Source organism: Aptenodytes forsteri, unplaced genomic scaffold, assembly GCF_000699145.1.
Source record: "Aptenodytes forsteri isolate BGI_AS27 unplaced genomic scaffold, ASM69914v1 Scaffold295, whole genome shotgun sequence".
In the NCBI taxonomy this organism is placed as follows: domain Eukaryota; kingdom Metazoa; phylum Chordata; class Aves; order Sphenisciformes; family Spheniscidae; genus Aptenodytes; species Aptenodytes forsteri.
Window position 1 is genome coordinate 16126 of NW_008795861.1, and position 12371 is coordinate 28496.

General features: G+C 54.5%; 1 protein-coding gene across 1 annotated transcript in view; it reads right to left on the minus strand.

Annotated features, from left to right (window-relative positions):
• The window catches only part of NECAB3 (N-terminal EF-hand calcium binding protein 3), a 33723-nt gene that overhangs the window by 16072 nt on the left and 5280 nt on the right, over positions 1–12371 (minus strand). The window contains exons 2-3 of the mRNA XM_009284015.2: positions 7495–7519; positions 6313–6421 (exon numbers count right to left, since the gene is read on the minus strand). Coding sequence (XP_009282290.1) covers positions 6313–6421; positions 7495–7519 — 134 coding nt within the window. The remainder of the gene's footprint in view (positions 1–6312; positions 6422–7494; positions 7520–12371) is intronic.

The following is a 12371-nucleotide window of genomic DNA, read 5'->3' on the forward strand; positions in this document are numbered from 1 at the left end:
TGCCCTCAGGCTCCAAGGGCAGGGGGATGGATGGCTTCAGGGCCCACAAGAGGGGTTGTTCCTGCCGTGAAGGCCATTAAAGCAGGGATCTGGGTCCAAAAACCTGGAGGCGGGGGCCAGCCGCCCGCCCCTCTTTGGTAACGGAGAGCACTACACTGGAGAATCAATGCTGGCATCCCTGCAGGGTTTGGACAGGTCCCTCCTGTTGCTAATAACGGCGCCGCTGGGGTGGAGAGAGAGGAGGAAACATCCAGGAACAGCCACGTTCTCGGGACGGGATGTCAAGCAGAACTGTGGGTTCGCATGAAGCTGTCGGATCTGCTCAGGTGGCCAAATTCACAGAGGCAGAGCTGCTTGCAATGCCCAGCATCACCTGCAGAGCCTGCAGGGAAATGCCCCAGGATATCATTTATTCAAATCAGCCTCTGCTCAAGAAATTCTGCTGTCTCAAAATCCCCTAATGATTACCACCATTTTTAATCCTGATTGGAAAAGTGGAAGAGAGCACGAAAGAGAGGTTTTTAAGTGTTTAAGTGCTGTCATATGTGGAGGAACCAGTGATGCCTGGAGTTTGCTGGGCTCCAAGCGCAAGGACGGCTGCAGTGCCGCTACCCAGGGGAAGTCAAACCACGGCCGCATCGTCCTGCCCCCGCCGCTGACACTGCTCACAAGGCAAAGGGGCAAAAATGCACCGAGGTAAAATTAGAGGAGAGTGTGGGAAGTGTCCAAAATGCCATGCCAAGTACAGGTGTAATAATTTAAGCAAAATCTTCCTACAGCTTTTCCCCCAAACATTAAAGGCTGGTTTCTGTGTCTCTCTTTCTGCTGGGCTTCCACTTAGTGTACTTTAATAATAGGCAGTGCTTCAAATCATCAAAATATTTTGGTGTGAGACGTCATTGCAGACCCGCAGCAGTGGGACTGCAGACCCCTCTGTTCAGCTAATTGCATCGGGCACCTTCTTAGGCAATGGAGACGGGCAGTTTTAGGATGTGATTTGGCTCATCTATTTTAAACACCTACCGCAGGGCTCTGGCGCGCTGTCCTGGCACTGCAGACAGTTTTTAAGTGGATAAAAAGTGTTTCCCTTGAGACGCAGTACAGATAATCAGCAAAACCACAGCCCCTTCTTCTGCCGACTCCACTCCATCAAACTTTGCTGATCCCATCTCTGAGCAGCTCCATGCGTCCGACCACAGCTCTGCCAGATAGAGTGACTGGGGTTTGAAGCACAAATTTAAACTGGAAAAATGTCTTGCTCCTTCTTAATTTTTCCATGTATTTCTGAAAGCTGCCTGGAGCCTGCAGAGCCGCTGCTGCTGCACTGCCACAAAAGACTTGGCACCACAGCATCTGCGGCACTGCTTGTTAGACCCGTGCCCCAGAGCAATAACTGCAGCCACTGGTTCCCATCCAAGAGATGGGTAGAATTCACAAAAGAGGGGATGTAGACATGAGACAACAAAATACACAGTGAAACACCTAATGCATACGTTACCCAGGTGTTTGCATCTGTCCCCAGTAAGAACCTGGGGCTGGGACTGGTTTCACTGGGAAGAAGAAGGGGCCACCAGCTCAACCCACTGCCCAGTTCCCCACCTCAGGTCTAGTGAGCAGGCATCCGTGTGACAAAGGGCTACTATCAACACCAACCCTCTGGCTTCTAAGGAGAGGCCAGAGATTATTAATAACTCTATCTTGTCTGTTTCCTGCTTAAAAACAAACATTAACTAATGAATCACTAAAACACTGAACAGTTAAACACTGAACCAATCGCCAAGATCTTGTGGCAAAAATCAGCCCTCTGGGAGTTGTCCAGTGGAGGATCTGCTCCCTTCCCAACGCAGCCTGGTCTGTCAGCAACCCTGCACGGCCACCTCTTCCCATGTTCCGCATCCTGCGGCAGCCCCCAGGGCACAGTTAGGGGCAGGACAGAGCGCAGCAAGCAAATTGCAGGACCGATGGTGCCATTCGCATGCTACCAGAAGCTACTTCATACCAGAAACCAGGACGAGCTCACGCACATCATGATGTACAGAACCTGTACGTCAAATCCCGACCCATTTTGCATGGCTGCAACGGGGCAGCAGGCTTTGCTCCACTGCTCTCTCTGCCATCCCCTCTCCCACTCCAAGAGAAGAGCCATCCTCCGCCTCCAAAGCACTCATCCTGAGAGTCTCCACATTTCCAAATAGCTGTATTTTGACTGTGCTCAAACCACTGATTAACTGTAATTAAGCTTGAACTGATGATGAAGGATCTTGTCATCATTATGCTGTTGGGATTCTGTCAGAATGCGTCTGGAATTTATGCAAGAAAACAGCAATCAGCTTCAGCAAAGCAGATGAGAATTTCTTTATTTTTATCATTTATCATGTTGGGAACCTCTGCTGCCATCACAGATCTGGTTTCCAAACCTTTCCAGTGTGACCGAGTGTTTCAGTCACTCTCCATCATTCAAAGACTGGCAGATGCCGCAGCTCTGAGTCTCTGACTAAAGAGAGGGGAGGAAAGTTCACACAAGTCCCTTCTTCCACAGAACCAGAGGCTTGAGGTTATTTCCACTGAGAGTTTTTAAAAACCACCAGGTCAGCACTCCCACCTCTTTCACTTGTGGCTCAAGGTCAGAGACAGAGGCTCCGGGCAGTCTGTACCTAATTCCTGCCACCACCATCTGACCGCTCTCATACAAAGGAGGATTTGCCAGACCTTGTTTTCCTAAATTTTCCTGACAGATGCAGGACAGAAAGACACGAGGTCCACGCAACACTCCCCTGGGCAGGTTTCATAGTCCCTTGCAAAGAGCAGTAGGCATGCAACCTATGCAACACTACAACGTTCAGTCCAAAGCCCTCTGTAGCCGACTCTCCGTTAAGTTGTCCCCGCGAGACCCTGGGATCTGCTGCCATCCCGCCTGGCTGTGCTGCAGAGGGTCACACGGCTGCTCAGAGAGCAAACCGCACTGTGTCTCTCCCAGGCACTTCTGCAGCAATGGAACTTTTTCATCCCTTCAAAAACATTTGTCTCTTCTCACCCAGACATTTCAGTGGATGAAAATGCATTTTTGCAGGAAGATGAATCTTTCTGTTCTGTGCCAGTGCGAGAGCTGGCGTGGAGCTTTCTGACAAGCTAAATGAAACAGTGGACCTAGCTGTTGTACCAAAGAGTTGAATTTGGTTTCAACATAACTTTTTAAATGTCAAAGAATTAGGGCAAGGAGATATTTTAAAGCCAAAATGGAACAATTTTCAGAAATGCAGAACAAAAAAAGCCTCGTGGGGAAACGTATAATCTGAACCGAACCCAACAGAGGTGCCTGACGCTCAGGCCACAGCACCTCACCTGAGTGCTGGGTGGATGGGAAGTGGAACGAAGATCGGATGGGAAGGATGGGGAGAAAAGGAGAGTGTGGTGCCGTGGGCTCTCTGGAAGGAGAACAAGTAATGTATGAGACCTCTGAAATATTCACCTTCCCAGATGTCAGCTTTGGGACCCAGGGGAGCAGCTGCAGGTTCACAGTGATGGGTGAGGGTCAGGACGTGTCTGGGCAGCGCTCCATTACCCAGACATGGAGAGTGCTTGGGTATAAAGGTCTCTGTTACTGTCTCTCCTTGGGTCAGGCTGGCACTGACAAAGAAACACAAGTTTCAGCCTAGACCTGATGAACACAGCACCTTTGTGGCCAAATCCACCCACTGGATTAAGGGTGAAACTTTCCCATCATCAGAAAAGCTACGGGACATGAAAGAAGCACGCCAGATATGTTTGCAAAGCTTGTAGTTGCTTTCCACCTTTGTAGTACTTTGAGTATTATCTTGGGTAATAACTCTTGAATCTGGCAGCAAATTTCAGCCAGGTCTCAAAAATATTAAGTTCCTGCAAGTGCAAGGCAAGCAGGAAGCCCGGAGGAGAGGGCCCACCCCATCGAGGGGACAGCAGGGCACCAGCACAGCCCTTGCAAGACACCAGAGGTTGTACAAAGGAGCAAGTCCCCCTGCGCACCCCAAAAACAAATGCCAGAAAGTCCAGCTCTACCCACAGAGAACTCTACAAGGCCCAGCGTGCTGAACACTGCTTAATTTCCATTACCTGCCGCTGTGCAGTGGGCAAGCAGTCCCTGGGCAGCCCCTGGGGCCAGACAGGGTCATGCCTCCCTGGGGACAGGCCTGTCTCTCCAAGTCCCTCCTCCCAGCAGGCACACGGCTCTGGGTCAGGATCAGAGCGCTCTGGCAGACGCAGCGCTGCCCCACGTTGTTTGCAGGGGGCAGGATGCCTCTCACCAGAAAATAAGCTGAGTGCCAGGCTCCTTCTCTGGGAGGTCCCACCTCCTCCTCCTCCTCCTCCATGAACTGGGGATGAAGCTGAAGAAATCATGTACAGTTCCCTGCTGCCACCTCCCACGTCCCATCCCGCTCCCGCCTGCTCACACTGAAGCTGTCTCATGCACTGACCCTGCACACGTGCACATGGACCATGTCCCAGCCGGGGACAGAAACAAGAGTTACACCTGCAATGGCCTCAGGGGTGGACTTTCCCTTCTGCTCTTCCAGAAATGAGGGCATCCTCGCAGGGCTGGAGGGAGGGCGTCTCCTACTTTTGCCTGAAGTCACTGAACGCAGGAATTTGGAAACCAGCTCTGTCCGCAGGGTCTCTTCTGCTCTTCATGGCAGAAAGAGATCAAAGACCCAATGGTCATGTCCTGCTAATAGATGTCACCAGCTCAATGCTGCAACTACCACGTTGTCATAGCTACCGCACCGTCATTATGGGTAACGAGTTAGAGAGCACCGCTGCAGCTAGGGCTGTGCATGGCTCTCAGAGACAGCCTGCTCACACGGGGCCCTTCAGTCAGTCCTGTTTCTCTGCTCTGGACAGACAGAAGCAGCCCAACCTGAAAGCGATGGTAAACCAGGAAATCTTCACTGTTCAGTTAAGGGCACAGTTAAAACTCTCTGCTTTGCTGCAACCCATGTTTTCCAGCAATATTGTATGGGGGGTGACTCCAAGGTCACCCCAAAATGGAGCGAGAGGAAAGTAGCATTTGCAGGGGAAAGAGGCTCACTGCTAACTCCCTGGGATCACAGCCCGAAGAGGCAGAGGCATTTTCAGGGGACACCTCCTGCTGCCCACATCCAACAAGCCCAACTGGCAGGACAGGCAGCCAGGCTTAAAAGAAAGTGGCACAAGGGGCTGCACCCACCAGCCCACTTCTCTGCCCCATCGCTAAAGCGGGAGCATCAGCTAGACCCACCACCCTGACACTCGGTAGAAGTTAATGATCCCCACTCGCCCCGTCCTGTGTGGATGATGTGGTAACTTGCAGCCAGGGACCGCTGGGTATCTGCTGTCAGTGGCTCGGTGGCATTCGGTGGCTGTTGGCACCTTGGCATGGCACAGGCCCTCCGTGCCGCTGCCCTGGCTCCCTGCAAAGCCCTGGGACCAGCGTGTGCAGCTAAGGCTGCTCCGAGTTACCTCTCCCTGGCGGGGACCTGCTCAGACACTGCCCTGGCCAGGGCGTCAGAGCGCTGCAGGAGATGCTTCCTGGGGTGCCAGGGAAGTGGCACGAGCCAGAGCCGAGCCTGCTGCCCGAGACCAGGAGGAAGCTGCAGCCACCTTCTCCCCCAGCAGCACCCCTCCGTTTGAACAGGCAGCCCCCAGACATGCAATTTAACAATGGCCAGTTTCTCCCAGTGCCAAAACACGCTCGTTCACAGCGGCTGGCAGGGCAGAGGGACCCCAGCAAGGCCACACTGATATCCGAAAGACTGGGATGAGAAACCCAGCCGAGCCCAACAGACTCCTCTAGATAGCACCAGTCAAGAGGAGACCAGGGCTAAGTGCAATTACTTCTCCTGTTCTTTGGGGGTTTCTTTTTTTAAAAGTTCACAGTTACACTCATAAGGCCCACTTCTGGTGGAAAGCAGCTCTTACGTAAGTGAAAAGCAGTTCCCTGTGTCAGCAGGGATCATCGTCCACACATGCTCCTCCTGCAGACACACAACCTGCTCCGTTATAGAGCTGTGTATTTCTGGAATACATTTTTCAAACTAACATAATGTAATTTTAAATGGATGCTTGCTTTTACAGAACTACAGTAAATCTGATAACAACTGTTCTCAAAATGTCTGGCTTCTCTCACCACCAATGCTCGTAGCTGGTGTTCAATGGGTTTTAACATCTGCGTGTTACAAGAGGTAGGTTTATCTCACCCTCACTATTTATTGCACCCGCCTCCAGATGTCCTCCATCTACAAGTCAAGCAGTTTTATATTCTCCTTCGTCTCGTCTCCTCTGTGCCACCATGGTACTCACTCTGAATGACACCTGTCAATGCCACTGAACAACTCCCACAGCTCCTCCGAGCTCAGGATCCCATCAGCGAAATAGTTCTTGAACTCCTCAAATGACAGCTTCCCATCATCTGCATTTAAATAAAAGGGAAGAATAATTATATATCTGCAGAAAGAAGCACACAGGCCCCAGCGATCCTCCCAGCAGCTTCTCTACCGGGAGCGTGGGATGGTTGGGCGTGTTGTGCATAACAACTAGAGCAGATATCTCATTGAAAGCATGTCCCACCAGTCCCCATCAAAAACCCAGGAGCGCTGGCAAGCAGGGCCACTGCTTCTGGAATTTCACGTGGGAATTTCGTCCCCTACCAAAATGCCCCACTGCAACATTTTCAGAAATGCATGCCGACACTCTGTACTTAGATTACTGTCCAAGCTGACTGTCCAAGTACAGAGTCCATTACAAACAGCACAGTGAGGACAGCATCAGGTTTTTATGGAAAGAAAATCTCTCCATTGACTCAAGAGCTTTTTCCTTCCTCTCTGTAAAGGACTTCAGCTCCTGGGCTGCATTTTGATCTGCAACAAAAGCAGCTCCTGGAGCCTGCAAGCTACCGTGAAGGAGAAGAGCCCAAGAGAAGGTGGGAAGGCTCAGAGAAACGACTTGTGATTTTGGACTTCTTCGTTTATGGGTGCCAGATTAAAAACCGGGTAGCAGAGCCTAACTCTCGAATGCCAGGGGCTCCAGTGGGCATCCAGGAACAGGGCCACCCAACTGGGGGCAGCTGTAAAACCCTGGACTGAGCGCAGAGACTGAATCAATCCTGCAAGGGACGGAGCAGAAGCCTGACGGCCCCTAGGCTGTCTGCTGCACAGCTTGCTTTGCCTTCCCTTCTTGCTGCCAGCAGCGCAAAGGAGAGATCGTGTGCATGCAGGCAGGAGAAGGGCTTGGAAGGGGCTCTGTCCTGCATGGCGCATGGATGGTGAATTGGGGGAGCCCACTTCCCCAGCCCCTGGCCAGGCCCTTTACTCCAGTGCCTTCTCCTCCAGGCGAAGCAGAAAAGCATTTTTCTTGCAGCCAGAGAGCTGCTTGTCCTTATCCTCCTTCACTCTTTCAGCCAAACCTCCCAGCAGGGGCAGACTGTGCTGCTTCGCTCAGACCCGGGTAGGGAGGGGGAGGCAGCGGCAGGAACAAAGCACTCACCGTTCTTGTCGGCTCGTCGGAAAATCTGCAAGAGAAAAATACGACAGGGTTTAGCGAGGCAGCAGGGAGAGCAGCGTGGCTGAACAGCGAGCCAGGCAACACCTGGCACGGCCACTATGGAAAACTGCCTCCCGGAGCCTGGGGAGCCGTGGAGAAGCTCCTGCTGCCAGGGCTGTGCAGGCCAGCGCTGCACAGGCTGCTCCGGGGAAATCCGCCTTTTCAAACGATTAAAACCATTTCTTGCCTCCAACGTGCAAAGCTCTTGGCACAGCCACCGCCGCCCGAGCGAGCCCAGCACTCACACCGACCACCTTTTAAAGAACACAGAGGGAGACGAAGTAGAAAGGGCTTTGCTACACCCTTGTGATGGAAAGCGTTTAATTTTTCAGACCCTTTAAACGAAAGAACATTAAGCATAAAATCACTGCGTAATGGGAGCACTTTGTGCATCACCGCTGACACTTCAACCGTCTGCACCGAGGAGCAGCTCTTGTCCTGCACTTTGCAATCACCCTTCACAACAATCCTTCCTGCGACACCTCGACACGCACACACACTGTAATTAATAATTAATGAATTAATTAATCTGTAACTAATTCTGCCACAGAGCACAGTTGGACAGCTGCTCCAATTCAGGCTCTCAACCCAGGTTCCCAACCACGAGACTTCCGCCTGTGGCCCAGGAGAAAGCTGGGGCTTCTTATCCCTGCCTGGCTCCTCTTTCACCAATAATTATCGGAAGGTCTGAGGCTGACTCCAGTGAGTAACAGCATCATTTCCGAAGCCTGGGAACATCTTGCCAGACCGAACAGTACGAGGTTTTGGCCGGCACATCCTAACGGAGCCGACGACAGAAAGTTTTGTGTGTGGCAACTTTCTTCTTTTTAATCATCCTTTTTAATCATCCTGGTTGATGAAGAAATCTGAAGGTCTGAAGAAAGATCAGGAATGAAAAAGGGCAGGAAAAGGGGAAAGAAGACTTTGTTATGTTCTTTTCCACACACCTGCAAAGCAGAGACCACTGATAAAACCACCCCCGGACCAGCTCTGCTCCCTGCAGGAAGACGTGTCGCTGCCAGCTGCCCCCTCCGCCCCCAGCTCCCTTCTGCACCGCTCACTGACAGCTTTGCTGCGCGTTTTGAGGGCACAAGCCCACATCTAGCCACCGAAATGTCCCTGAAAAATCGCTTTGAGGTAAAGAAACAGCTGCCCAGAGAAACCTCTGCTGCTCACTCCTGAGGAAGCTACTAGCTTGCAACTGGGCAGAGGCTTTTCTGATGCTGGCCCCAGCAGGGAGCTCCCTTGTCCTTCCCTGCGACCGAAACCAGGAGCAGGGACACCTCCTCCTCGGATGCTCTTCTGAGCAAGGCAAGCTCCTCCCGACCCGAGCCGCTGCAGGGTACACAGAGGCTGCCCTGAGCTGACCAGCGTTAGGTAACCGTCCCTCTGGGACGTGGGCTTCCAGCCGGCCAGGCGGCTTCCCTTGCAGGAAAGCATGGCAGGCGCTCTCTGAACGCCCTGTAGGACTCACCGGATGAGCTCTGGAGCTTTACCGCTACCAGCTGAGACAGGAACCCGCAGCTCCCACATGCTGGGGATTTCTCTGGGTTTTAAAGCAAAACTTTCTCCAGGCTAAAGAGTTCGCTTGTGCACCAGGGGTCTCACAACTGCAGGGTTACACATGCCAGGGCTCCCCAGCTGCAGGGGCAGCTCTGCCTGCAGGCAGGGGCAGCACCAGCAGGTCCCCCATGCCTGTGCCACCCTGCCGCCTCCCTGCCTCGGGCGTGCCACTTTCCATCAAGGCAAAAGCTCAATCCTGCGAGCTTTCTGTCATCAGAGGGACATGTGGCTCATGCAACAACATCTCTATGACTCCAAATGTCACTGAGGCCAGCTAGCTCATCCCAAAGGCAGTCAAGTGTCACCCAGGCTCTTAAGAAACGCAGATTCAAGTGAGGTCAAACATTTCCCACTCCAAGGCTGGCTTTGCTCAGCAGGGTCTGTCTGCAGGCTAAGAAGGAGAGCACAATTTTGGGGGGGACCCCACGGGGCTGAGAAGGTCTCTAATCCGGGGTGAGCCCACCCTGGATTCAGCATAAATCTCAGAAAACAGAGCTGACACTTCTCCCTCGCACACGGGATCCTCTGCTCCAGTGGTGTGTTAGAAAAGCCCTGCCACTGCACAACACGACAGTTGCCTGAAGCTCAAAATAAATAAATGTGGCACAAGCAGCGGAGCTGCAAGAGCCCTGCGAGGTGAGGCCATGTCTGCTCCATGTCCCCCAGGGATGGTGGGGCTCCTCGCCACCTCCAGTGAGCCCGTCCTTGGCCAACCCTGGCTGCAGAAGGGTGCCTCAGTGAGCGCTGCACGCACTGGAAAACACCAATGGCTCCTGTTCACGAGGCAGGATCCAACTCCAGCCAAGCAAAAATAGCACAGAGCTGCTTCCACGCCCCCCCCGTGGCACAGGCACATGCACAGCGATGGCAGGTAAGCGCTGCTCCCGGGGCAAGAGCCCGGCGTGGATGGCAGCCCTGGGACAAAGCCAAGGAAAAGTGATGCAAAGCCAGGCTGGGAATGGGATCAGGTCTGTCGGCTGCTGGAGAGGCCCTAGAGGCAATCCCTCGCTTGCACTCGGTGGGGCTGGCAGTCTCAGAAACACCGGGACACTGCCTCAAGCCTGAGAGAGGCATTTCCCTTAGCCCCTACCTCTTGGGCTTGCGTCCAAGTTGCCGCAGCCTCGCTCGGTGTCTGCAGCGGCAGACATGCTGAGACCGATGGAGGAAGCACTGAACCGGCATTTATGTGGGGATGACCCCCACACACCCTGGGAAGGAGGGACATTATAGGGCTTCTCCCTGCCTGCAGGGCTGGAAGCAACCACGGCTGCTGGACATGCAGCCAGGGACACGCCAGCTGTTGGGGAGGGGACAGCTGCCCTGGGCACACTGTGCTCATCGACCCACCGCAGGCTAATGTGTGCTGCAGCCACACGCCGGCGATAAACGGCGGGCTGTCCAAGCAGCTTTTCTGAACCTCCTGTACACCGAGAGGGGAGTAAGCAAGCCCCGAGCACCAGCCTGGGGGACAAATCTCCCAGAGATTTGAGATGTCTGCACAAACAACTGCAATGGCAGCACTGCAGTTCGTACCGTGCCTGCAGCAAAGCATCGCAGGCAAAGCCCTCCTCTTCCTCACCTCTCCTGAAGGCAGGTGATCTGTAGGCAGGGAGATGGCGGCTCTGGTCCCAGGAGAAGCACCAGCTGCCACCTGGGATCTGTCGTGGGCAGCCCTGCCTTCCCGCTGCCTGAGGGGCAGGTTGGCATCCTGTCCCGCTGCGGCGGGGGGCAGCTGGAGATCAGCCAACTGCCAGACCCGAAAGCGGAGATATTAAACTCACCCTGCCAAGCTCCGGAGCTGAGGTAGGAGCAAAAGGAGCCACAGGGAAGAGGAAGGGAAGCCGCCAGAACCCGGAAAGCAGCCGCTAGCGCTGTTAACACTTCCCATTTTAATTGCCTTAATGACGCCCTGAGGGATAGATATGGGACTCAGCGAGTGCCTGGAGGAGCTGAGCTGGAACACAGCTGTCACCACCAACCCCCCTCCAGCCCATCTTTCATCAGCCAAGTAATTAGTGTGGTTAATGATGCTGGCTGGAGAGCCCTGCAGTCTGAAATCCCCCCACGGCAGGAGAGAGACCCTTACCCTCCGCTGGAAGCTGCAAGCACCACCACGGCCGAGGGAGCCGCGCTTTCCAGCTGCTCCCTGGTGATGCCAGGAGGTCTCCCAGACGGAGGACAGGACCAGGCACGGCATTCACCTTCCCAAAGTGCTGCCCAAGATCTCCTGCTCCCCTCCTCTGGGGTGAACTGAGACACAGGGGGTAGCACCACCCGGACCAGGACAGGATGGAGATGACAGCTGGCACTGTCCTGGGCTGTCCAGGTGCTGGGGCACCACACCAACCCTTGCCCTTAACCCTCACTTGCTTTCTCCTCCCCAGCCCCTGCGGCAAGGCAGGGACAGCACCTCCGCTCACATGTCTCCTTGGCGCCACAGGGTGACTTAGACCCCAGTGGTGCCGGACACTGGGGAATGCAAGGGCTGGTGGCCCACCGGGGAGATTCGGGCGCCAGGAGCAGGGGGGTTGAGCACCTCTGATGTACTCCAACAGCAGAGGTGGGCTCTGACCCAGGCTGTGCCACTTGCCCTGGGAGATGGCCAGGCATGCAGCTGCCTGCCCGCCCTGCTGGGTGCCATAGGGGGAGAGGCGCTGCCTCCCCCAGAGCCCCGGCCCCAGGGCGCACAGCTCCCTCTTGACAGGAGCACCCTTGCCACGGGGCTTGAGGGGACGCGGTGTGACGGGAGGCACTGTGCCAGGACCTGTCTTGTGAAAACAAAGACGGCCACTATCTGCATCTTCAACTCCCCCAAGCCACCCACAGCCGCCGGGATGCCCAGCCGACCTCCAACCTGCGCAAAGACCACCTTCCTCCACAACTCCTGGCGCCTTAGGAGCGGGCAGGGACGGGGGCTGCAGCGGGCAACGGACACGCTCTGCCCGTGGGATCCCATGGCTTTTAAGAGCTACCCGGCACCTTCTGCAGCTTTCCTGCCAGACAGACACAGCTCCCGCTCCAGGAGTCGTGACAGCCAGCTCTTGATAAGGAGTGGGCTATTTCTAGCCACTCAGAGGCCCATAATTCAGAAAAAGGACACAACACTGAGCATTATTTAAGACATCGTGGCCCACGCCCCGATTCACAGCTTCAGGCCCGGAGCAGCAGCAGGGCCCACCTGCTCGTCCCTGGGGTTTGGTTCCTCAGCCGGGGCTGGCGGGAAGGGGTCTCACCCTGACGCCTGCATGTGCAGCCCC